Genomic DNA, 27,560 nt, shown 5'->3' on the forward strand with positions numbered 1-27,560 from the left:
CACACACACACACACACACACACACACACACACACACACACACACACACACACACAGAGAGAGAGGGAGAGACAGACAGAAAGTTAGACAGTCTTATAAGGCGCAGGTTATGGTCCATGGTCCTTGCAAATTAAAGAGGAGGCCACAAAAAACAACATTATGATGTGACATGTCCACAAACTACGAGATCCCCACACAATGTTTAGGATGAGGTAAAAGGAAGTACAGCCCACAAAGGCATTCGATTCTTACCTGAGGCTCCACAGATGCTCTTTCATGCTCTGGTGGCTTCTACCAGTGTGATAGATTGGGCTCAGCAAGCGACCCCTGCCCCCAGCCACCTGCTTACTACATGGAGACACACTCCACTGCTTCTGTTGGTGAGAGCGAGATGGAAACTCATAAATGGAAAAAAACAAAAGTGGACTTTGCTTGCGCCGAATGGATATGGAAGTAAGTCTCTTTCCACTGAGTTCATCCTGAATTATTTCCACTGGCAATGGATAGAAGGGCTCTTTGGACCTGTGGATGTCATGGCTCTGAAGCAAGTACGACCACTGCGATGGAAAGTGGCTTGAGCTTGCCAATGTGCTCGACTTTGCCACTTGGAATCGAAGGTCATAATCGAAGACAAAAGAATGAAATATCAAAGGAAAACAATACAAGGTTTGGAGTAATTCACATTGTTGCAGCTGTGGTCTTTTTCAAGCCAGCCTGTCTGAGAATCAATCACACTGGGTTATGTGAGTCCTCAGTCACAGAATGACAGAAAGCCCTTTTCACACTGCACTTAGCAAGGCACAGCGTTCTGTTGAAGAGCGGTGGAATCAGACAAGATCCTCCATTAGGAGGGAAGCTGGCAGAGTGATTTGGTGCTATTTTCGAGGCCTTAATTACACATCATGGCATGCGGACAATGGAGGAAGCCTCAATAAATGTGGCGTCTCAATGTCCCGGGCTTTGGGACACACCAGAGATGACATACAGGCATGTTGAAGAAGAAACTGCTCCCTGCTCAGCCTGAAATGTAACTCGAGATGGTTTTGGTGCAACTGAAGCTCGCAACTGAGATTAAACTGTCCAAGTTCTCATCGAGCCATGAATAAAGATACAACGTTCCCTTATTTTTTTCCTGCTGCTCCTTATTAGAGTGAGCATCTGTGAATGAGGACCAATGAAAGATACATCTTGTTGCACTACGATATATTACTTGATCAAAATTCTAAACTAGTGGCAAAAGTTTCCCTTTTTGCTCCCACGTAAGATGCTACAAAAACAACCAGGGTCTTTTTGCGCTGTCGCGTGATCATTTTACACTTATTGAATGCAGTGTAAAAAGGGCTTAAGGGTTCAAATCCATTGGGTTCCAAACTTTTGATTGCCTTATGTTGTTATCAAGTTAGGCTTGTTCTTTATGTGGACTTAGATTTGTATTTGGCTTGTTTTTGAATGCGACTTTATTACATAAAATGTTTTGGGGGGTTTTCCCTTCTCACATTATCCTTCAACTTTAAATATCAGAAACAACGCAGAGCAAAAATAATCAGATCCCCGACTGCAGTTTTACTTTCATTTCATCTGTCATCTGAGCTTATTTTCTCCTCGGGGGGAACACGTTTTAGCATACAAATAACATTTTATTGACCGGTTTATAAAATCATTGAGAATATTTACGTATCTTGGCTTCAATGCGCTTGTGGACGCCTACTCTGCTCTATTGAGTGTAATTGTATTGAATGTTAATTATATTTTCTAAATAGAAAATAGAACCAAAATGACACAAAGTCCAGCTTTAGAGCTCCACATCGACCATATCAATGCAGAGCTCAGATCAAATCATTTCAACGAAAGTATAGCTGCACACAATGTTCTTTTATTTTTGGGGGTGAAGCCATAAAGGTTCTCGCAATGATGAGTAGTCATGATGTAGATATGTGTGAATTAACAAAATTAATTCCAGAAGTGATCCGGTGTAATTGAGTCTTTATGCTCCATAAGAATGAGCTTGTCTGCAGTTTTTTTTCCTTTCAAAATTTTGCGGCACACATCACCTCAACACATTCAGATGTCCACAGACTCATCAGTACAGATCATACATTGCAAATGTAAAAAAAAAAATCTGATCTGCCCTCACGAGCTGTGGAATAAATCCCCCCCACCCCCCCAACCCAAAAAAAAACCCAACCTAATTTCAAAGAAAAAGCAAATTTCAGGATGAGGAAACAAAATGAGCACAATAACTGCATGGTGTGCAATTTGGTGCCTACTCGAGCTTTATTGTGCATTCACTCGTGAAAAATATGAAAGGACTGTGAATGATGTCATCGTGATATTTGGTGCCACAAATCAAGGCTGTAGACCCATGAGAGCGTTTCCACCTTACCGCCTTGTGATGACCGCAGGGCTCATATCTACAAACTGTCCCTCCCAACCACCTGGATTGTAAATCAGTGTAGTCCGCTTTATCGACATTTACGAGACAGAATTCTAATAGCCTCTGCCTTAAATGCGAGCAGTGAATGAATGAATGCAGCTCTTCCTCACAGTTCTTTCTTCCATTTGCTCTTAGTTGTTCAGTTCCACTTTTTGTCAGTAAACATTAATATGAATGTGTGGACACTGGACAGGATCGCTGGCCTTCACCCAGTGCTCGTGTCTTTATTGTGCACATTGGACTGATTATCGCTGCGGTAAAACAAAACCACCCTAAGGTTGTCTACACAAAAGTAGTGGAAAGAATCCTCCTGCGCAATGGGGAGTGAATTTGGTAGGGGAATGAATTTTCTCTGTATGAGCCTTCTTAAAGAGATCGTGTGTGTGCCTACGCGCGCGTGTGTGTGTGAGAGCAACCATTAATCTTTTGAAAATAAATGTGTTTATAACTCATGTGACTGGTGGATCTTGGGGCCTAGTGCCAGCAGAGATTATTGTGATGTAATGATGCGATATCATATTAATAATCCGAATTGGGTACTCTTGAAGTCACTTCATTAGTTTTGGAATGAAATGCTGTTAAGTACATGAAATCTGTTCTCTGCTGATGTAGCTTCCAAATCCAATTGCAATGAAGTTGCGCCGAAGATCTTGTCTTTGTAGTGTATTCAATTAAATATACCGATAGGTCAAACATGATTTGCAAATCATTGTGTTCTGTTTTAATTTATTTTTCACACAACAACTTCATTGGAATTGGGTTTGTATGAAAGTCATACCTAGCTGTTGCCGTTTTATGAAATCCACGCAGATTTGTAAAGATGTGTATATTCTTTACTGTGGGATCAAAAACATCTGAGTTCACAAATCATTTTAACAAAATCTCGGACAGTCATGTGAAATTTATCCAGTAAGAAAGAAAAGCAACAGCCCTCATCATACATTTCCTATGGTTACATATAAAATGTATATTTAGTAAAAGCAATCACCTCTTAAATACCTGTATGTTTTAAATCAGCACAATTTATGCAGCACAAAATTAGCGATAATGTTAACTGGAGGTGTTCTACTGTTGAACAAAGACATACTGTACAATCGGGTCTAAAATCATATATACAAGCAGAGGCAGGGTGGCCGTGAGGAATTTCGGGAAAATATGTGAATTTTTCCCAAACAGCCATTGTATTTCACGGCTCTCAGCCACAGTAATCAAGGATTACATTTCAGCGCATAATGGCGCGCCAACACGCCAACGTCCAAACAACGATTATTTTTCAGCGCAAGACAGACGCACATCCGAGCCCCTCCCCACCCCCGTCGACGTGTCATGTGCTCTAAAACACAATTTGCATACGTGTGTGTGAAAAACAGAAAAAAATAATGTTTTTCAAATGATTTCAACTTGAGTGGCAATCGCCTCCGCTTCATATTTTGAGGGATGCTTCTAAAATATGTCGCATCGCTTCAGATTGAATGACAAAAGAATTTCCAGCATGGGCAGCCGCATCAGAGACAGATTGTGACAGTAAGTACAAAATCCATGCACAGAAAAACTGCAGTGACGAAAAGCCAATAAAACCACGTAAAGCTTGATCAAATTATTCAACAATCACCACACAGCACAACTAGTACTTGATTCATCAAACGTTATATTTTCCCTTTGTAAAATTGCTACTTAAAGAAGACATATCTGGTTTCTCCTCCATTGCCCCACACAGAAGGGAGCCACCCCTGCTAAAAAGGAGCAAAACCGAGAAGAGACATAACAAATCATGATGCCAGCACATCTGGGAGCTCTTCTCCAATCCCCACAGATTGCGTGCTACTCTGTAGCCAAACCGGTAAAGAAGTAAGTTATCATTTCTTGGTGTGTGGCCAAGGGGTGGCGTGGAGACGTGTTACCACAATTTGACACAGTTTGGATCTCTGGTTTGGCCTTCTAGACTGATTTTGTGTCGCCCGGCTTCATTTTTTTTTTTTTTTTTTTTTTTTTTTTTTGTGGCCACCTTTGGTTTACCATCTCAAACCGATAACTACAAATTAAAGCATTTCACTGTGCTCTGGGCATTACTTTTATGATCCTATTGGTTTTGTGATGAATCTCATATGCCTTGCCGGTCATCTTAATCTCCAACAAATGTTATGGTCTTACTGAAAACAGTGGTCAACCATCACATGACACAGCAGAGTAATTTTATCTATGCAGGATGTGAACCCCCCCCCCCCCCCCCCCCACCATCCCTCTCTCTCCTCCTCATTGTCGCGCCGCTTCGTGCGTGTTTTGAGGAGCTTACAGGCGTTCTAAAACCAGCAGTCCAACTGGCCTCATCTCCCTAAAGCTTAGTAATGTAATGATGTGGAACCGTGCACGGAAAGAGCTGAATGTAGTTTGGAACACGGCAACGCGGCCCTTTCGGAAGCAGAAACATAAACAGTGTACTTTTTATTGTCCTCTCAAGGCTCAGTGTTGATGCATTTTGTTTGCTTTTGGTTCTATAAAGTACTCGATTTATCATGGACGGCAGTCAGAGTGTCGCAGTAAAGATAAAACACTTCTCAGAAACACTCCCTACATCAGCATTTTATCACAGCTGATTTGCAGCTTGGTTACGTCTTCTTGGCTCTCACCGGACAAATAAATATGGGAACAGACAGAACAGTCCACTTATTGTTCAAGTACTTCACTGCAGTTTGAACTCAGGAACATTTTAAAATGTTACGAGTGCTCAGAAAAGCTATTTTTTTGTGATGTCGCTGTGTTCTTTTGTTCAATAATTTTGACTCTGAAGCCTTTTTAAATCACGATAATGGTTCATATTAGGTGGCATTTTTTTCTTTGTACTTTGAATCTGTCGCTCCAATTACTTTCAGAGTTCACCAGATTTCTGTAACCGTTTTCACTGTTAGAAAACCGGGGCTATTTTCACATTACAACCACAATCAAGATTCATGACATTTCAAATATGGGTTGCGATATGGGTTTCTTAGAAAAAAAAAAGAAAATATGCTTCATTCTGTAGCACCAGTTTGGCACATGAATTTGGTGTGGGTCTGCTTTGTGTGGTGTGTGGGCAAAAATTGGTGTCTACCCAAACTAGATATAAAATGATACATTTGACTTGAGCAAAACTAACCACAATGCGTTTGTGAGAAAAGCATGTGTGTATCGGAATTTCAGAAGGGTGAGAAATTAAAAAAAAATAAAAAATTTGGTTTTCAGGACTTCATTTACTTGAGAGGCTCTCTTGGGTTTTTTTTTTTTTCATTAAAAAATGTGCTAGACAAGCATTTTCGTGTGGAAGCGCCAGTGTGGACTTGCAAACTTATTCAAACTTACTTGTATGTATGTTCAAACGTGTTGATAAAATGTAGCTAAATGCTAAAAACAAAGCATTTTTACCCATAATTCCGATATTTACTTGCACTTGCGCACAATGCAAATCAACAACATATAAATGCAAACGTTTGTTGACAGGAGTCACATTTGATTCTTAAACTGGACCGATGAGCCAGGCTATTCATAGATTATCTTAAAAACAGAGTGAACCAATGTCATATTTTTATTTTATGGTTTCCAATATTTCAGCTCACCAATTAGTGAATGGTATGAATGATTGCAGATGAATAAAATCATTACAAACATTTTCATGCACCAGTTCTAGGGGGGAAACGACTAAATTACTGCAACTCATATTACAGAACTCTTGATCGAAGCATGTTGAGTTGCCTCGTGCATGAAATGTGCTATAGACAAAGTAAATAAAACTGCCTTGCCTAATATCAGTGTTATGCAAGACGGATTAAAGAACAAAGTGAACCCATAGGCTGGACATTGTCTACCTCTGTTATAAGTGATTATTTGTATGTTTCAGGTTGTACCATTACACATATTCACTTGATTGTTTCCATTACGAATTGGTATCATTTATTTAAAATGGATAAAAAACACAGACACCCCATTAATCTTAAGATTTTTAAAATGATAAAAATGGATATGCATTTTTTTCCCCACAGGACAGCGCTATGAATAAATGCCAAGCTGTGGCTCTTAGTCTTCATGTACAGTACAGTCTGAGTACTTCACATATTAGCTTTGGCATTCCATTGCAGCCAGTTTCATTGTAGGGCGTCGGTCTGAATTTCAAAGCATTTTTAAAATTCATGAGGTGGATGCCCTGATTAAATGTTATGGAAAAATAAATGTTCTATGATTGTAGCCTGAGGAGAATAAAAGCAGGGTTATCTGGCTTCATCTCAAATGACACATGGCCGCAATGCGATTGGCCAATCATGTAGAAGAATGTTTGAAGAGGTGCAGTTGAAATTAGGCCAAGAAAGGCAAGCGGGAATGTTTGAAAAGAGCACCATCCCGTGTTGCTTTAATCATTATGGTTAATAAAAATCTAACCAGCACTATGAGATAACATGCTTTTACAAGATTCTAATCAGCACTTCAACGTTTTGGGTTTGTACTTCCCATATTGTTTGATTTCATTTAATGCATTCAGTTGGCCTTTTGTGCTATATTATATATCATTATATCCGATGTTATTATTATATTATTTTCATATTAAATACAAAATGTTTCACCCTAATTCGACATCTTTTGTGGTTTCAACATCAATGGCATGCACTTTGTGTATTTTTACACTTTAGAGGCACTCAATGTCATTTGTCCTTCTGTCATCCAAAACTTTTGCCTTTTGCTATCGATGAGACCTGTTCCCATCTTTGGGCTCAGTCAATCGACGTTCCCGATCAGCTGACTTAAGAGTTTCCTGATGGGTTCACGTAGGTTCAAAGCTTTGATCACAACCAGTGTCAGCAAGGTCCTCTGTGTTGTTTGACCCTCTGACCACTCCCACCATGTGGTCCAAAGTTATGCTCTTGACTGAAGGTAAACTAAGCCTGAAGCGCTTTATAAGGTTGTCTCCCATACTCTGGCGACAACCGCTGTGCAGTTTATCTTAACTATGCAATAACAGAGCCAAAAAAAAAAAAAAAAAAACTAAATGGTTTGTATCCCACTCACCAGTTGAATAATCTATGCCTGCTGTGTCCACACAGAGATTTTGGGTGCACAGAACATTTTTTTTCCCTTGATTTGACATTATTGTAGCTTGGCTGTTTCATTAAACAATTTCTATGGTAAATACACCTACGGTAAGTCAAACAAGTGAATGGTAGATACATTATGGTGATAGACAACTGTGCATTTGAGGTCATATGAAGAGCCAGCAATGTACAAACAAACCACTTTTGTAGAAACAAACCACCTTTAAAGTCAGGATTTATTTCTTTTTTTTTTCCAAGTCATTGTTCTGAATAAACCGACATGGAATGTTGGGGAAAAGTTCTCCGTGCCAATATTCAATTCACTTGGTTTGTACCCAGTGGGATACATTGTGGTTGTGAAGCAGTGTTGATCAGGCTCCAAGCTATTCTACATGAAATGAAGCTTGATTACACTGAAACTAAACACCAGAGAAATGTAGCAAGATTAATTACAACACAAACAAAACACAAATAATATACGAGAGATCACATTCTTTGCACCCAAGTCTGAGTCAGTAGTTTTTAAATACCTGCTGATAACGAGACACCATCCAGTACCTGGGTAATGCGTTACTTCGCGGATTTTCGTTTATCGCGGGTGGTTTTGGTCCCCATTAACCGCGATAAACGAGGAATTACTGTGTGTGTGTGTGTGTGTGTGTGTGTGTGTGTATATATATATATATATATTCTTGACTTAGAAAATCAGAAAATTAAGAAATCCGATCTTATTTTTCCAGCCAATGTTGATCAGCTGAAAATTTGATAATTGGCCCCGATTTCCAGTCTCAACAACTCTGTCATATAAATGTATTATAGTTGTAGATGTGATCATCAGTCACCATTCACATCTGTTAAATTAAATTTTGTCATCAAATTAATTATTGGAATAAACCAAACCGATCTGGTTTTGTGTAGAAAATAACGTGCATAAATAATAAGTATGAGAAACATAACGGGTGTTACTTTACAGTTTCATCTGTCATCTCCTCCTTCCTACCTCTTCCTGTCTAAATTCCCTTAGGCACGCAGTTTTCTTCGACAGTATTGCTGCCAAAAATGTATTGCTAGCTCGTGCAACGTTAGCTGTTGATGTTGGCTCACTGAGTCTGGAGGACTCGTTGACATGACGATTGTTGTGTTAACTGTGGGAAGTACCTGAATTTGTCCTTAAATTTATGTTGGATGTTGACCAGGTCTTCCTTTTGTGTTTGTCCAGAAAATACTGGAACATATACCATCAAGTCTTCTGTGACTACGATGACTCAAAGTGCTATTATTATGTTACGCTATGGCCATGGAGATTCTCAAGATGTACATTCACACCGTATCTCTACTCCTTTCTCTGGCATTGTCTCATCTTTTTAGACATCGTCTAGGGTGGGAATCATCAGGATGATGGGTAAATAACGTCAAACGTAAGCAATGCATTTAAATTTTACAACGTCCTGGGAAAAAGCAGCTTCTGTGGACTTTACTGTGTTACATTCTCATAAAAGTAGCTTTACGACTAGAAAACTATTTCAATGTTCAAAACAGCGACGTTACCACACTAACGAGAAAATTAGTAACGTGTTACTGGTAAAGGTGTGACTCCTCAACACTGTTGTTTTGATGTATCGTATGTATTGGATCCCATTAACATGCGGCGTGTATCTAATATTGTGGCTCGTGAGTTTGCATATTCAACTTAAGCTGTAACTGTTACAGCAGCCAACCATCCACTCGGACCGAGGTCTCGGCTATCTCTTGTTGTAAACCCTGATCCAGATGGTGCTAATTCATAACACCTCGTACGGATATGAAACCTTTGGGCTCTTCTTATCTTGTCTTGACTGCAAGCCTAGAGGTTTTTACACCTAAATGGCTTTACTGTTTGACTTTACAAGCTACAACAGATAAAAGAAAAATAACGGATTGACCGAACTTTTGTGGTTCTCGGACCGCAAGCTGAATGGTTACTTGATCCAGCAGTAAAGGAGCAATGGCACGTGTGGGCGCAGAGTCATTCATCAAATACTTGGAGGGATTTATGTCAGTCGAGTGGTGTTGGGGAATTGTGGGTTGAGTGTCTCCAACGCACTAAACTCATTTTCCCTTCTGCTACAAGTCTATTATTGTGAGAAAGGAGCATGGTGGAAGTGATTATGAAGACAATTGATCGGAGTGATGATGAAGAGGATTGGACAGGTCACACATAGCTCATCGTCTCGCAGAGTTCTGACTGAGGTGTAAGCCGGTCCGATGGGGCTAGTTTCGGTAGGCTGACAGTCGTGTGATGGATTGGTATATAAATGGTGGTACGGCCAGCCAGTTTGTGCACCCAGCTAATGCGTCACTCTAATTCATTAAATTTGTGTGCACTGGAAGAAAAGAACTTTGAGATTGATTTTGCTTCTTAGTCATTTCAATGTAATGAGTGTGTTTATTGAAAAAAAAGGCAGGCACAGGCTCAAGCCGGGCTTCTGTAATGAGACGGATTTGCATTTCAAGGATATTTTATTCACGCATGCCTTACAATGGCTGAAATGTTTAAATTCTTATCTGATTTTGAAAATTACCGAGCTCAAGGGGGTGTACGATAATAGATTAAAGAAAAAAGCCTGAAATGCCTTTGTTTTCAAGAAAGAAAGAGCTTCATTCAAAAATATGCAATCAAAAAGGTTGATGTTTTTTATCGGAGGGAGACTAGCAAGGATGTTTATCTTGGATCACTTGACAGAGTAATCGGGTTACTAATGTGGCGTGCAATTAAGTGATTGTTTTAGGTTGTCAATACTGTCAAAAGATTTAACATTGCAGTTAGTTTTGTGTGTCAAACTTGATCTGCAAAGAAATGCAAATATAAGCCCGAAATTTACCGCATTGGATTTTGTATTTTGAGTTGGCTTCAAACTCAAGCAGTACTTCCTTAGTATTGCTCATTTCACGTATAATACAAATATATGAGTCTGTTTTTGCTTCATTTGCATAAACAACACTGCCTGTTAAGAATCATGTGTGTGCGTGTGTGTGTGTGTGTGTGTGTGTGTGTGTGTGTTGTGTGTTTTAATCCTGTGAGGATTTGACGATAGATGTGGATTTGGCAATTTGAAATCATTTCACATCCAGCCACCGTATGCAAGTATTGCATCATGTAAGGCCTTAACAACCATTGCCTATGCCACAAAAGTGTCACGAGAGCCTCAAGAAGAGCTTTGTAAATCCCTCCGGATCCCCCTGAAGCAATGATTGGGGTGTAATAATAGCCAGCAAGTCTCTCCAGTAAAGTCTGCGTCGAGTTTAACCCCTTGGCCTCACCGACCACTTCAATGCACTTCCTGTATTTTTCGGAGCTCCTGTTTGAGTCAAAAAGTGCTCTTTTTCATCTTTGTCTCTGTCAGCCGATGAGGAGTTAAAGCCAATCCTCATGGTGTTGGACCATTAATGTACTCTACAGATATGTTTCTATTTGGTCTGTCATGCTGTGCGAGTCAAATTACAGAGGACTGTATTTTATGGGTTTAGATATTGAACTGTGTTGCCACATAAGTGAAGAATAATATCCTTTAATCGTAGCATTTTTCCCCAGTCTTCCAAAAAACACAGAAGAACATCAGATCTCGTTTAATCAAAGTAACTTTTCATGTGCTGCACTGGATCTATTTGATACGGCCACATGTTGAAGAAAACCACCAGAGGTATTTTGATTGTTAGATAAATGTCTTTGTCTATCAGTTATTTTTATACAACACTTCAATAGTAGCCTAGATAGTCAGACATTTTCCTCCTGCGCTCCCAGTTCAATTTCCTGTGGTCTTCATTTTGATTTCAGTCTCTTTGCATTGGCCGTGATGATGAGCAGATAGCAGAAATTCTTCTATCAGATGTGCTCTTTCATTCTCTGTTGTGTTATGTGGTCTTAGATCTTAGAGGAAATCAATATGTCTCCCAAAGTCGAGTTTTTTTTTAAGGTTTGCGAGGCACATTTTGATCCTACGGAAGGCCGGGCTCCCACATCAGGTTCGTAGGTAATCTGAGACTGGACTGTAACGTGCATCTGTGCTGCATTTGGGCAGGTTTTAAAATGGAGAGCGTTACACACATGATCACAGCACACATTTTCTCAGGCTGTGGTTTTTTTTTTTTTTTTTTGTATTCCTTCAAAAGAGTCTCACAACTTGAAGTCTGAGATTCCAAAAGGATGGGTTATGTATCAAATCATGGTTTAATCAGCAAGAATATACGAGTTCATGTCAGTATTACTTGAATGAATTGAGTGCAATTGCGTGCGTTTATGAAAGACAGTGTAAGGAAAATTATAGCCCCCAACTGGTTTTGGTCAAGAACGAGCAAAAACTAAACTTTGATTCAATTCATGTCCTCTAATTCTCATACTGAATCTTGACAATGTAAATCATCATGGTCATGTTTTCTTTATTCAAGTGATGAAAAGTCAGACATCCCTTTGGTCAATCTTCCAAACCACAAATCTTCAAAGTGATTAGAAAGTCCAAAACCCAAAAAACAATATAATTAGAGAGAAACCATGTGTTGCGTTATACGGTACTTGCAGTATATTATGTCTTACGGCCGCTTTGTTTTCTATTTGTTTGAGCTTTTGTGTCGTTTGTCTTTCAGAGAAATAACGTCCATCTGCTGCTAAATGTATTTCTGCTGGCCGCCTGGGGCGTGATCTTGTTGGCCTGCCGCTTATACTGGATGGGTAACAAGCCCCCAAACTTTTCCAACTCCGACAACCCAGCAGCTGACTCCCCCTCCCTCCTCACCAGGACATTGACCTTTTTCTACCTACCCGCGGTCAACTTTTGGCTTCTTCTCTGCCCCATCACACTCAGCTTTGATTGGTCGATGGACACCTTACCTTTGATCAGGAGCCTCGCCGATTGGAGGAATGCTCATACGCTCCTCTTCTATTTGGGATTTTTGCTGCTGGCTTGGTTTAGTGTGTGGAAACAACCAAGAACCAAGGGCACGGACAGTAATGGTAAAGCTCACTTGTTTTCCAATGGAAAGAATGGCAACAGCAATGGGCACAGTTACCAGAATCATGAACACGAGCATGTGAACAACTCTTGCATGACCACTCACATCAATAGTGTCCAGAATGGGACCAAAAAGCCACAAGAGAGCAGGACCTCATTGCCCACCACGGAAAATGTTGTGGCGTTTTCCCTCGGCCTTTTGGCAATCCCTTTCCTCCCTGCCACAAACCTCTTTTTCTACGTAGGCTTTGTGATAGCAGAAAGAGTACTTTACATCCCCAGCATGGGATTTTGCCTGCTGGTCGCCGTTGGGTTGAGGTCTCTATACGTCCGGCTGAGAAAGCGTTCCTCTAGGACCTTTTTGGTTTACTGTAGTGCGGCCGTGATTTTGCTTTTTGGAGTTAAGACTGTTTTGAGGAATCGAGACTGGGAGAATGAAGAGATGCTCTACAAGTCAGGGATTTCAGTCAATCCTGCGAAAGGTAAGTTGCTTTCACCGAGATGCACATGCCAAATCAAATGCACGTGAAGGATGCTGATTCTCAAATGTAAACATCTTTAACAATAACACGCATTACAGAAAAACAATTACATTTCATCAACATCTGAACACCGTAATCTGATCAAGATTGCCTCTTTAAATATCGAGTGAAGAAACTCACCATTTGAAATCAAATAACTCTTGCCTGTATACACTTTGATAAATCAGTGCTGAGATATGAAGCAGGGGTTGCCAAAAAAGTCAAATTTCATTACATTCACAGGAGAAGATAACATGTGGGGAGTGTGGTTCCCCAACTGAAGTCAAAAGTCAAAGCACACGAGGAGGAAAACATCAGCTTGCCCTTAACTGGGAGCTGAAAATGCCTGTCTTCTTACTTTTTATGTATTTATTTATTTTTAGCAAATATCCCTTTCACCACACGTCTTTCACCCACGAGCAACCCTGCAACCTTCTTGTTTAGGTGTGATCTTGGTTAAGAGCTGAAAGGAACATAAATCATGTGCTGGAGTCTCACATTTGGCCAAAAATCCAATTCACACATTATGTGCATTGCTTGAACCTCGGGAACAATTTTAATTGAATGCAAGCTAGTTTGTTTGTTTTGGGTTTTTTTTTCAATGACATGCACAATATCTCTATCTGCTGCTGCTCTCAATACTTCAAAGTCAAGCTGTTTCAAAATGTCTTTTCTTCATTTGTACGCCTCACCACAGAATATGGAAGTTGTTTAATTTGAACTCAGTGCCCGGGAAGATCATTGAAAGTGGTGTAAAATGCCTCTCCTTTTCGAGGTCACACTCATTTTTCAGAACTCACATTAAAAGAAATAACAGCTGTTCTTTTCGTACTCAGCATTCTACTTTTTTTTTTTTTTTTTAAATAGCACTAGTTTTGCCCTCTTTCACTTGGAAGGGCACCACTGCCATGGCAATACTTTACAACTGGCGCCTTGATCAAGAATTCAAACACTCAACAGCCCTTATATTGAAGGCCAACAGGCACAGGTTTCTGTCCAAATCATCGCTCTAATCGTCACTTAAAAGTGAAGCAGCGCTGCGACTTATGAGGCAACAGCAGGATACATTGTGTTACCCAATTTCCCCTTCAAATATTGCACCACAGCTGAGGCATGACAGGCTGTTTGTTTTGGCCAATCATCAACCGAACAGAGCAGAGGGGGCATTCGCATTTCATCCTCGGTAGGGATATAACCTCAAGGAAAATATATAATTTGTCTGAACTGTGAAATGTAAAGTTACACCAACGGAGCTTGATCTAAACATCTAAACAAGCACGCAACTGGAGGCACAAATGAGTCAGGCTTGCAAGTGCTATTTTGTTTTGATTTTTTTTTTTTTTTTTACTTATACTAAATATTCTGTGGGGATCACGGTTGGTAATAATTAAATCATCACGCTGCAAAAAGGCATGCTGCATTGAACCTTGGTTCTGGTGCTTTTTGAATATAACCTACCAATAGTATTATTGACATTGTTTAAACTAAAAAGGCAGGTTAGATGTATCTAAAATTTCGATGTGGATGCTTTCCAGCTCAAATTTTAACTGCATAAAAAAGGTTCTCCGGATACCGGTACTTAGTTTTTATCAGAGTTTCTTCCACTCCAACATTCATTGCTAATGCCATTAGTAGTTAAATGGCTCAACAGTGGTCTCCTTTTCAAGCACACTCACAGTAATGAGTGGTGGTTCCTGGCACAAAGCTCTCCTAGTGTGTCATCATTCCTCAGCCCCGTCGAGCAGCTGCAGCAGGACAACATCCTTTTAACAGCCTACAAACACTCAATGCAACAGCTTTGAGAGGCTGTGGGTAACAAAAGAAAAAAATATTTACTTTGTCATCTATTCAGAAACCGATTTGAAAGTTGTCATTCATGAATATTGCGACGCGCGGAACCATTAACATTCTCTTTTGTGATTTGTCAGCATGGGGCAACCTGGGAAACGTCCTGAAGAGCCAGGGCAAGATGGAGGAGGCTGAGCAAGCATACAGAAATGCGCTCTATTACCGCAGCAACATGGCCGACATGCTGTATAACCTGTGAGTGATGTGTTCATGTTTTCCTTCTTCCATCCAATAAAAGGACTGCCTCTAAAGATTGTTAGTGCTTGTTTACAAACCCAATTCCAATGAAGTTGGGACATTGTGTTAAACATAAATAAAAACAGAATAGAGTGATTTTAAAATCAAGTTGAACCTATATTTCAATGAATTAAAATTTGAATAATTATTGACCAAATTTGCCGTTTGAACATGAAACTTGCCCTTGTTGTGTATTCACTTTAATAGAAGTTGAACATAATTAGCAAGAAAACAAACATCGGCAATAACCCCCCCTCCCCCCGCGCCCACCGTCCCCAGCTGAAAACAAGATGTTTTACAACTAAATACATTGAAGGATATTGTAAAATAAATGTAGTGAATTCTATGTGGACAAAAGACTAATTATCTTCGGAAAGCATCTCTACCAATTGACTTTGTGTCAGCTCGATCAAATGGAGGCACTCCCCCTCCTACAAGTTCCATTGATCACAAGTCTTATTCCCATAGGAGGCATCCTCCTACCTCAGTATATTCCCGGTGGCGCTCTGTGTCTGACAGTTAATAAGTGGTGTGCTGAAGCCTGCGGGAATCGTAGAACATCCACACCCAATAATGACAGAACACTTTCTGTAGTGGTCTGTGGTTTTCTAAGATCTACAGATGAAGAATCTCTTCATTGTTTGTGTAAATCTGAATACAACTGCTGATGGAGGAATTACATTTTTGAAAGTATAATGTAACTGCAGTCTAAAGGAGTATAATATGACTTACTTTGCTATACTATGGTCATCCATCCCCCGATATGGACAGGAAAAGCTAAAATGCCGCAAATAAATGCTAAAATGATAATTATAACGCCAAAGCGTCACTGACGGTGTAGTGGTAGACTCGCCTGGCTTGTGTGCAGGCAGCGTGGGATCGGTTCCCACTCAGTGACGGTGTGGATGTGGGTGTGAATGGTCGTTTGTCTCTATCTGTGCCCTGTGACTGTCTGGTGACCAGTTCAAGGTCTAGTCTGCCTTCCGCCCAAAGTCACCTGGGACTGTCCCCATTTTCCTACCTGTAGTACAGGTAGGAAAATGAAAATTTGACATACTGTATGTGAAATAAAGGGTGAGCATATTGCCCCTAAAAATAAAGATGTGCCCTTCCTTTGGCAGCAATGATTTGAACACCAGCTCAGTGATATGTGGCTTTCTGTTCAGCCCGCATATTGCTGAGTGGGCATTAAATCCACTGTGAATCTGAAAAAGTCCTTAAAAAAGGCTACATTAGCACTCAAAAGTCCTTTAAAGGTCCATAAATAAAAAGCAAGTGGAAGAGCGGTGACACCGCTTGCACTGTATTCTTTTGCTACGATGACATTCTTTGAAAACGTCTCCACCTTTGGTGTTTCTTACAATTCATTGTCATTTTGATGTTGCAGTGGTTTGCTGCTTCAGGAGAGCAACAAGTTCTCAGAGGCACTTCACTACTATAAGCTGGCCATTGGGAGCCGGCCAACTCTGGCCTGTAAGTACAGCTTCTCCCGGTATTGACACGCTGCAGCTCCTGTGGTTGTGGCTGCTCTGTGTCCAGGCAACAGTGAACACAGGCTGTGGTTATGTGAGGCCAGAGGAATCGGAGGCAAAGGGCAGCAGGCCTACAGCTGGTGCTTTCAATTGAACAAGCAAACACATGATGTCATCTATGATTAATTCTGAAAGGAAGTTCTTTTTTTGGGCTCTACTTGTTTTGGATTTATTTTCTCCATGATTTGAGTGGTTTTCCAGAAATGTGATTTCCCACAAGGTGTTCGGCAGGCTGACTTTTGTGATGATTACAAATGACTCCCAGTCATTTAGCAGAATAAATGAGCTCCCTATTGTTCCAGCCATTGGTCAATGCTAGATAAACAGGAAGTCTGTTTCTTCTGCCCTGATGTAATTAAAGATCTAATCATGATCACAGTTGGACTAGAACATTTCAATTCAGTGTGCAATTACCTCATCCGTGAACTGATAGCAGAGGTAATTAATTAGCCAGAGCAGCAGACATATTGAAGGCAAGGGGAGAATGTCATTGTCTTTTCGAGGAAACTCCATTAATTCAGGAACAAAGGAGGTACTGGAGAAAAAAATAATCCTCTTTTTCTTTTTATTTCTTTTTTTTGCTGTTAAAGTACAATTCTTTTCTGCCCAAGGATGCTTCACTTATTTACAATCAAAATGTAAATGTTAAAATTTCCACACAGAATAACTATCGAAATTTTGATCAACCATACATTTGTTAAATTGTAACACTTTCAGGTCGTGTGGCAAATCCAAATGATGAATCGCAAATGCCAGATTTCACAAATTTTCTTCCACGAAGAAACATTAGTAGCGAACTGCATATTGATTCGTATTTTTGACTGTGCTATTGGTTAAAATAAATAAATAAATATCTCTTTGGACCCTACTCACAGGTCAGCCTCAAAGCATAACAAGGATGACGTGCTCTTCGTAGTTAGATATACTGTATTTCTAAATTCTGCACATTCCGCATATTCAAACTATGATAACTTCATTGTCCTATATTAAAAACGTTTTTACACGCACAGATTTTACTGGAAAACCAGTGAATCTGGTGAAGGTCATAAGAGAGTCACATGCTTTGAGAATACATAATTGTGTGTTAATATTATTTCAAAGACTGTATTATCTCAACAAACTTGAATCACAGCACAGCGGGAGTTACTTGGCCAGTACATGTCAAAGGAAACTTGCACTCATTAGCGCCACTTCACTCACACCATACATCCATCCATTAGCTGAACCACTATCTCCTGACGAGAGTGGCGAGTGTGCTAAAGCCTTTGGAGACATTCACAATCACACCTAAGGACAATTTAGAGGGATCAATTATCCTACCATGCATGTTTTTCGAATGTGGGAGCAAACCAGAGTACCCAGAGAAAACCCATGAAGGCACGCTGAGAACATGCAAACTGCACACAGGAAGGCTGGAGCCCAGAATCGAACCCATGACCTCTGCATTGTGTGGCAGACATGCTGAACAGTCACCTAATAATGCAAGTGAAAACACTTTGTGCTGTCTTTTGTCTTATTTCCCATCCAGCCGCCTACTTGAATACCGGCATCATCCTAATGAATCAGGGTCGCCTGGACGATTCCAAGCATACTTTTCTAACCTGCGCCGACATCCCGGACGAGAATCTGAAGGACCCTCACGCCCACAAGAGCTCGGTCACCAGCTGCCTGTACAACTTGGGGAAGCAGCTCCATGAGCAAGGACAACAAGAGGTGACGCTTCAATGCAGCTTTGAACAGTTAGCTTGAGCAACCCCAACGTTAGGTACACCTGCTGTACGACCCAATACAAAAGCTGCATTACAGGAAAATAATGCTCAGTTTTGCAATGGTAGCATCAAAGAGGTGCTCACTCATTAAAGAGTATCATTCTTATTATTCTGGTTGTAGTTTGCAGCGGTGTGCTCTACATGTATCCATTTGTTCTGAGGCCAATCGCTCTCTCTTGAAGCCACAAATGTTTTCACAATTTTGCTGACGGATAAAATGGCACCAATATTAACAATAAAATCAAAGCAGCTCTAATGAGCTGTCTTTATAGTTTTGTTTGTACCTGAATAAGTCCGGCTTATAAAATACTCACGATAACACATTGTTGTTGTTTTTTTTGGTGTGTATTGTATTGTTTCAGTGATGTCTGTCTTTTCAGGTCGAGCTATAACAAGAAACTCTCAGAGTTTCTCAGTACCCCCTCGCTGCTCATCTTTAAAACCCGCCTCAAAACTCACTTGTATTCTTTGGCATTTGACTCAGCATGTCTCAGATTTGATCTTAGTTTTACTGTTTGGTGCCTTCTACCATCTTTGTTACTGATTTACTGCGTTATTGTTGTATATATTGTAATTGTTCCAAGTACAGCACTTTGTATGCAGCGATGGCTGTTCGAAAGTGCTCTATAAATACAGTTGAGTTGAGTTGAGTGTTGGCCCCCAGCTCATGAATAACATTCAACTCTGATAATCCGGCCAAGCCTCATTAACATGCATGATATATAAAAGATTCAATTTGCTGAAACAATTAGGCACCAAACATTTGGGAATATATTTTTGTAATTCTTTAGGGGAAGAAAAAGAAAGACTTTACCTTTAGAATACATGCAAGTGGTACAATCAAACGTAGGCAGTAACTAAAATAACCCCTCGAGGAATGTGTTCTGTACATATTTTCTATAATTGCCTTTGTCGCGCGGTTCATTTTGAGCAGATAAACCTTCGGCTGTTTTGAAACACTCCATTTCTTTTTCAAACCCCTCAAGGCTTGTGTTGCTGTGGTTCCAATTCTGCACATTACCACTGTACAGAAGCACCGGTGCTGCTGGTTGAATTGGAAATGAAGCGGCAGTCTCTGCAGATTCCATTTCTTTCTAGTAAACTGTTTCCAGATCCTTTGACCGTTTAATTTGAGGGAAACGCCGAGGTGAAGCACACACTGCGCTCGTCTTAATAGCCGTGACATTGTGGACAGGCCCTTCCTTCCTCAGCTCTGTATCAACCAGTCCCCAAGCACTCCCCCCCAATTCCACGCTTTGTATTGACGGCAGACGACCCAAACGGCAGTCTAAGGCAAACATCCCACACCTTCTTTTCTTCTGTGTGTGTCATTCATAGGAGGCCCTCTCCATCTTTAAACAAGCAATACAGAAGATGCCAAGGCAATTTGCTCCACAGAGCCTCTACAACATGATGGGTAAGAACTGCTTTTTTTTTTGTTTCGATGCTGAAAGCATCGCAGCTGTTGTTTTTCACCGGTCGGGAAATAACACTCTGCGGGACAGAGGCTCAGAGGTTATATTTGGGAGGATTTCATTCGGCTATAATTCTTCACGTACATTTAGTTGAGCATAAATTTATTACTACAGTGCAGTCTCTAAAGTAGATTCAAGGGAATAAAATGTGGCCTTTGCCAAAGTTGATGGGGAAAAATATGCCTTGATAGTCACACAAAACATGAGTCGAGTGAACAGCTGTCAAAGCCTGAAATCATTCCATATATCAGCGTAACGTGACGTCAGTATACCTCAATGCTAAAATAGCACAGACTCTGCAAACATCAGCGACCGTGGGGCAGGGACCACAAGTCAGACAGACATTTTATGCTGAGACGCAAGCAAACTCTTGTCTTGCAAACGACAATGCACAATGTGTTTAAGTTATAATGGTGACGTAATGAGCCGTTGAGCTCCACGCTTTGCTCACCAGTAGTGGTAGTGTGGCAGTCCTCTGGTCATCAGAGTACAGTGCTGAGAAAATGATGAAAAATGTTCCCTTACTTTGGCCTAGTTTAGTTGTTTAGATCTTGTTAGTAATTTGTTTCTTTATGTTATCACCACATTCATCTGGACAGAACATTAATTGTCATAGGGCCGTATGCTTTACTATGCTTTCAAACGCCAAGCCCCCATCAGCATGCGGGAATGCTCCTCACAGGTGATACAAAGTCCCCTGGCACTGAATAAATTTTGAACACTTAATATGATATAATGTTGACATTTGGCCGTAAGCGAAGTGTAGTAGGGACACATGCCTTTGGGCAGGCGGTGAGTGTTTATGAGCCATGTGTTCATACTGCTCGCTCCCTGCACATCAGCACGACTTAGCCAGTCAATCACCGACTGTCACCAGCTCCAGAAATGACTCCAAACGTGCAATCTGATTTTGCACCCTCACCGTGTATGGACTTGCAATAACTTTTGCAGTGCACAACAGGATAGGTGCTTAAATATTTGGGATAATGCAGTCTTAAGTGAGATTTGCTCACCCCAGAATGTGTCGATGCGAGGTTCTACGGGCAGCTGAAAAAGGGAGCAGCTATGCACCTTTTCTTGACTTCAGGCCATATTCCATTGAGCGGCGAAGGTTTGCGAGTGTTGGCGCACGTTCGGAATCTTGATTCTTTTCATGGAGGTCGTTCAAGGTCAACCCTTTGTGACCTTGAACAACCTTGTGTGTTATTTCTTATGTGTGAAAATGAACTTAATGAATGATCAAAGCCTTGACAATATCCCGGAAACTATTGTGTCAGTGTCGATAAGATGATCTCGTAAGACTTGACACTAAACATCGACAGCAACCACCATGACCCTAAGTGGCTTTGAGGCGTTACCTGTTTGCACAGATTATGATTCCTCAAATATGTCATGGAAATGTCACGATAGTTTTAGCTAGATTTAAGAACGTGAGGGAAGACGCAATTGCTTGGTCATTTTATGTTGTATATCAACAGTGGTACACTTAAAAAAAAAAGAAAAAGTGTTTTTTGAAAATTGAATGATTTCAACGACAGCAGCAAGCCTTCTTGTTAGCCGACAGCTGTAGGGCAGATGCTGCAGACTCGGCTGCTCGCTCTCCTCCCTTTATTCTCTCGCTTCCTGCCTGCCCCGTCCCCCTGTACCTTAGGCCAACTTTTCAAGGTCTGCAAGCCAGACTTGGTTGTGCCACTGCTTCATTTATTCGTTGGTGAGGAGCAATTTGACAGAGCTACTGAGTTGATGTCAAAATGTCAATGGCAGTTCAGTTTGCCATGAAGCAGCAGATTTATAACAAGGCCTTCAACAATTTTATTTTCCGCGCATTACATTGTGTCTCCCCAGAGCTGAATTTGCACACCTGGCGCACCTGCTCATAACTATTTTCACGTTCATTCCCTGTGCTGTGCTGTGCTGTTTGTCAGTTGCCAATGAGCAGACCCTTTCATCACATGCACTGTGCTGGGCCTTTTCCAACGCTCTCTGGTGAGCTGAGGAATTTTCCACTCCATGGCTGGTTGAAGCTTTGGATTCAATGTCACATCTGGGTGTACACTGATGGTTGTGCTTGCTGCATGGAATGTTGAAAACATTCAATTGGTATAGAAAAATGGATGGGCAGATTAATTCAGAGCTGAAATGGGTTTCGTTCATGTCAAGATACTTATGATGTGATTATTTATTGGCTCGGCTTATTTCGTCGCTAAATTTGTCATGATACAATAGTTTTGGATAAAATACCTCGATACTGATACTAAAGCAATACCACAGCAAAAGCTTGACAGCTAAACAACTTCAAATTCATTTTATTTGTATGAATTAAAAAAGTACTACAAAGATACTCATTAAAATACTTTTGATAAATGAAACATACATTTTGAATGTTTTTAAATTCTTTAGATTAGAACAATTGAACTGGAGCCATTTAACAATTTTTAAAGACTTTTTATATTTTTATACATATCCAGTCTTGAAGAAAAGTCAGGGCGCCAAAGGATTTGTTGTTTATTATTCAAGCCACTCATTGAATAGTTACCGTTGGACATCCTAACGGTCCAGGGGTGTCAAACTCAGTTCCTGGAGGGCCGCTGTCTCGCATGTTTTCCAAGTTTCCTGTTGCAAAGCACCTGATTCAAATGAACAGGTTCAATGTCAGGCTTCCGCTGCTTGCTGATGATCCGATCATTTGAATCAGGTGTGTTTGCAACAGGGAGACTTGGAAAACGTGCAGGACAGCGGCCCTCCAGGACCGGAGTTTGACACCCCTGTGACCTAACCACTAATGGAAGGATCCTAGCCTGGTGATTTGATTTTGAATTGTTACACAAATACACAAATGACTAGATGGGCCAGTGACTGTACTTAAGTACTGTAAACCGCTTTTTTTAACCCCATAATTTTACTTGCGTGTCCGCTCTTATGGATAGTTAGAAAGCCCAAATTGTTTCGATATTTGTGCTTCTAAACTTTTAATCAATTAATAGTTTTTTAATTGTGATGCAAGTTATTCATGTTCAATTGTGGAAACGGTCTTTTTATGCACACGTCTGGAACGCGAGTAACATCAATGTTTACTTAAGATCCGTGCTTTCATAGATGAACCACAAAGGTTGAATGTATTACAAACCACAGGACAAATATTCAATTACAAGCAAATGCGTGTTTAAAATGTAGACTTTTTTTTTTTTTTTTTTTTTGATACGTATAGCTTAGCAGCTTGTATAAAGTTGGTAACACTGACAAAAAGACAAACCCTAAAACCCTAAATAATCCAAGTTGCAATTTGCTACTTGGATTTTTATTATGTCCCAGTCAAAATGGTGGCACTGCTGTCTGTTAAACAGATGTTACAAACTGCCAAATAAACGGCAAAGCAGAAATGTCCGTCTTTTGTGTAGAATCAGCTCCCGGATTGACACCGAACAAATTCCACAGATTTGTGTCTTGTTCGATCAATTATTCCTTGGCTCCTAACACACAGTGCTGTGGAAATACTATAGATGAAGTCTGAATTTCACTTACACACATTTGATTTAGGAACTTTCAGAAGACAGGCAAAAAAAAAAACACAAAACAGAATAAGGAGATAATAACTTTGTAAATCATTACGTCATCACACCACCCCAAGTGTGATAGCAAATTCAAGAAGTGAATGTAGTGTGTGTCACCTGTTGCTTATCAGACTTTCTTATCAGTGCAAGGATTAGCCGTAATCCCCGTTCAATTAAAGTGTCTCCCCCATTCCAGTTGTTGGACGGGGTAAAAGCTGAGCAGCTGCACATGCAAACCATGTCAAAAGCTCAAGTGAAGTGTTGACACCTGGGATACGCAAAGCCTCCTTCCCTGAAATCTATCTGAACTGCGTTGTGGAGAATTACCATGCGATGTTGTCAAATTCTTGCAATAATACAGGCGTCACCCGTTGGCTTTGATCGAGATGTCATTGTTTTTCCAGGTGTGAGCAGGCTGAGGGTCAGATGCAGTGCTGTTAAATGATGTCTGACACATGAGGCAGAGGGAGATAGCGCTTTGCGTACACTCCTCAAATCACACACTGCACAGTGTGTACAGAAATCGAAAACATTTGATCGGTGAGCCCCGGTTACAAATACCGAAATTTTGCATCAAGGTTTCAATTTAGCTGACTCAATTGTGCCAGATCCCAATCTCTCGGGATCAGAGGTTGGTTTTCTGTTCTGGAAATATATAGCAGCGCAAGCGGCAGATGTGTGCTTTCTTAACCTTTGGCAGCTTGAACCTTGACCTGATCCCTCACTTTGCCCTCACAGGAGAGGCCTATATGAGACTAAACAAACTGGCTGAAGCTGAACACTGGTACCGAGAGTCCCTGCGAGCCAAGCCGGACCACATTCCTGCACATCTCACCTACGGAAAACTGCTGGCTACGACAGTAAGCCTTCTGCCTCCAATCTTTTGTTTGGCCTTTAAAGCCACGATTATGTTACTTCTGAAGGAAATCATGACAAATTGTGCCTCTCATGAGTGAAGTCATAAGCAAAAATAACTGAATACAATACACACAGGGGGGTTCTGCTGACGCTTTTGCTCCAGTTTACAAGATAAATATTACCCTGACGTTCTTGCTACACCTTACTAGATAAATATTTCCCTAGACTAGAATTCATTTCAAGACCTTTCACTTCTACATCTGCTACTCTTATATGTCTGCTTCTACGGTACATAATAAAATACATAGTGATATACACTATATATATCTATTGCCGCAACAGTATCATTTGATCCAATCTATTGCATTATACAATTGGCAAATTATTCTTCTGACTTTTTCCTTTTTTTTTAATTTTAGTCATTTACAGCCTCCTATTCCTCCCTCTTTTAGATCACTTTTTAATCACTGAGGTTTGTCTTCCTGAAATTTGTACAGGAATTAGAAGAATGGAAGAGAGCTTCTTGTCACTTATGAAAATTGAAATTTCCGATTGAATGCCATATTGTCTTCCGATAAGACACACACTATTAGTAATTGTAACCTCTTGGAACGGGTCTGTTGTAATAAATTCTCATTTATAAAGCGCACTGGGTTATAAGGTGCATTATATTTGTGAAACAGTGTATGTTAAATAACTTATTGTATGTTTGGTATGGTTTTTGCAATGGCAAATTCCGATCAACTATTTAGAACTCCTACTATTGCCAATTCTACGAATATTACCATTACTACTACTAATATGAATTTTGTACTTCCACTGCGGTACTATAATATTTGTGGTATAGAAATTTCATGCAGTCACAAAATGCAGTAATTGGATACAGTTCTTGGTAAGCTTGTGTCTCAATCTTTCAAATTACTCAGTCATTCTAGGCGATGTTATGCTTCCAACTTGGGTTGATGGGCATTGAAAAATGAGTTTGGTGTGTGAAGAATTGGAGTTTCCTGACCACAAAACCATCAAACACATTTTTGATGAGCTACAACAAAGATTGGGAGCCATCAGGGCCTATCTACGACCCAACATCAGTTACTTCTGACATCACAGATTTCCCCCACACACTCAAACATCTTGTCGTAAGTCTTAGCAGAAGATTGGAAGCTGTTGTAGCTGCAATACTAAACACCATAGTTGGGTCTTCCCTTCTTTCACTTTCTGCACTCCATACACTATAAAAGTCACTGTAAAAGAAAATCTAACCAGACAATAGGAACAAAACAACAAATTACATTTTTAGTGTCACCATCACAGGCTGAAGCTGTTTTCTGATCGCTGCGGTGTCCAAGGGAGATGGTTACATTGTCAGTTGATACGCTCATCAGTTTCCAATTTTCACAGTGACAGGGGTGTTGTCAAAATAGAGTGGAGTTAGAGCAGAAAAAGGACAGTCTCAACAAAGATAGCTAAATTTGGCAACAGGTTTCTCAAGGTCAAGAAGACTTTCTACTCACCTCCGACCCACCTCCACAGTCCAGGCCTCTAATGAAAGGGCATAATTTTGTACGAAAGTCCAGTGCAATGGCATCTGGATTGCTTCTGGAGAACCAAACACCTCCTCACTCTGTCACTTCTTATTTCCCTTACACAAACAATGTCATCCATGTTTCAATGTCTTCCTTTGTGAACTTTTTAAAACCGGGTTCTTTGCTAATGCTAATAGGAAAAAAATTCAGAGCGAAACAATCTGAAACCAATCCTGATTCTTTATTGTGGGTCCTACTAGCATGTCAAGTCCTTTCGTATTCAGTGCCACTTGTGAGCTGGAGCCTCTCCCTGCACACCAGCAGACAATACCCTAATTGGTCACCAATCAATCACAGGCCACAAAACAAACCATTCGTACCCACGCTCACTAAGCGGGAATTGCTCTTCTGTAACCAAGCTAATGGCCAGACATCAGGAGTATTCTACCGTGATCTTAAATAAGTGCGCTCTGTGCAAAAGCTCTTCATCATAAATCATGAGCCAAGGCTGTTTTCCCAAGCACAGTCTCTGAGAATAACACACGAGAGTGTTGTGGTTTGGTCAAGTTTACCGGTACTCTGGGAAGGCGCTCAGTTATTCGTGACGAGAATTGTCTTTTATTTAGGAGAGTGCGACAGATTTTAGCCGAAAGTGGAAACCTTAAGGGATACATTTGAGTAGATTTTGACGACGATGAATGGAAAAGGAGCTTGGCGCATATATGATTGTATTAGTGCAATGCCAGCGCAGAAGGGAAGTTAATTATTTGGGCTTGACGAGTGCACTCTTAATCAAACATCTAAGAGTCTTTGTACTTAGGAGACTGATTCAGTGTGGGTCAGCAATATAAGACCAGCCCTGCAGCCTGGTCATCTGTCATCGCCCACTTGCACACTCTCCTGTGGTTATGAGAATGCTCCCGATCCACTCGAAGGTTGAGGTGCGGAGTGGCGGTTCTGAGAGATTAAGCTTGGCGACGGGATCATTAAGGTTTGAGGGAAAGGAGGACGAGGTGTGCCGAGCTCGTAGCTGAGCCACGGCCAGCGATTGATTTGTACTTTATTGCTCGTCGGGAAGGAAGAGGGAGATGTAATCGAATCATTATATTATTACGCGCCTCATTGTGCTGAAAACTCCACACCCCCACCTTAGGGAATAGAACGCATGTCAGAATGTTGGCACAAATGGTTGCTAACAGAATTGGTTTCCTCTGTTAATAGAAGTCAGGCTTTATCCAAAGAGTCCCTTTGCTGTTTGTGCGACATTATCCAGAGATTTGAGGTGTGAGGCACACACCATTAAGGCCAGCATATGTGTGCCAAAACACAAAGGAACACAAGAAGCACACTGGAATGAAAGCTACGTACCGTTGAAAGAAAGTAGAAATAGGCCATGCATTGTTGCATGATATCATCTTAAACCTGATGCTGATTCTGTTTGGAAACAGTGATCAAGTCAGTCACTCATGGTCCAGGAAACCGCTAACCAACAAACTGATTGACAAACAAGCGCTCTTTGAATTATGTTCATTTTTGTGACCCATTGAGCCTAAGCAGTGTTTGCGCTTAGAGAGACGCCATTTCGGATATGCTTTATAATTCTGGGAAAAACCCAAACCCCTATTGTAAATCTTGGACATATACAAGTATTATGCATAATACTGTATATGAGAACTTGAGACAGGCTCTCTCTCTCTCTCTCTCTCTCTTTGTGTGTGTGTGTGTGTGTGTGTGTGTGTGTGTGTGTGTGTGTATATATATATATATATA

At 40.6% G+C, this 27,560-nt stretch overlaps 1 protein-coding gene across 1 annotated transcript in view; it reads left to right on the forward strand.

Annotated features, from left to right (window-relative positions):
• Positions 1-27,560, forward strand: part of tmtc2b (transmembrane O-mannosyltransferase targeting cadherins 2b) — an 82,083-nt gene that overhangs the window by 42,036 nt on the left and 12,487 nt on the right. Inside the window, exons 3-8 of the mRNA XM_019894166.1 lie at positions 12,109-12,955; positions 14,923-15,037; positions 16,467-16,552; positions 18,140-18,324; positions 19,719-19,797; positions 24,145-24,266. Coding sequence (XP_019749725.1) covers positions 12,109-12,955; positions 14,923-15,037; positions 16,467-16,552; positions 18,140-18,324; positions 19,719-19,797; positions 24,145-24,266 — 1,434 coding nt within the window. The remainder of the gene's footprint in view (positions 1-12,108; positions 12,956-14,922; positions 15,038-16,466; positions 16,553-18,139; positions 18,325-19,718; positions 19,798-24,144; positions 24,267-27,560) is intronic.

This window comes from Hippocampus comes, unplaced genomic scaffold, assembly GCF_001891065.2.
Source record: "Hippocampus comes isolate QL1 unplaced genomic scaffold, H_comes_QL1_v1.1 scaffold104, whole genome shotgun sequence".
In the NCBI taxonomy this organism is placed as follows: Eukaryota; Metazoa; Chordata; class Actinopteri; order Syngnathiformes; family Syngnathidae; genus Hippocampus; species Hippocampus comes.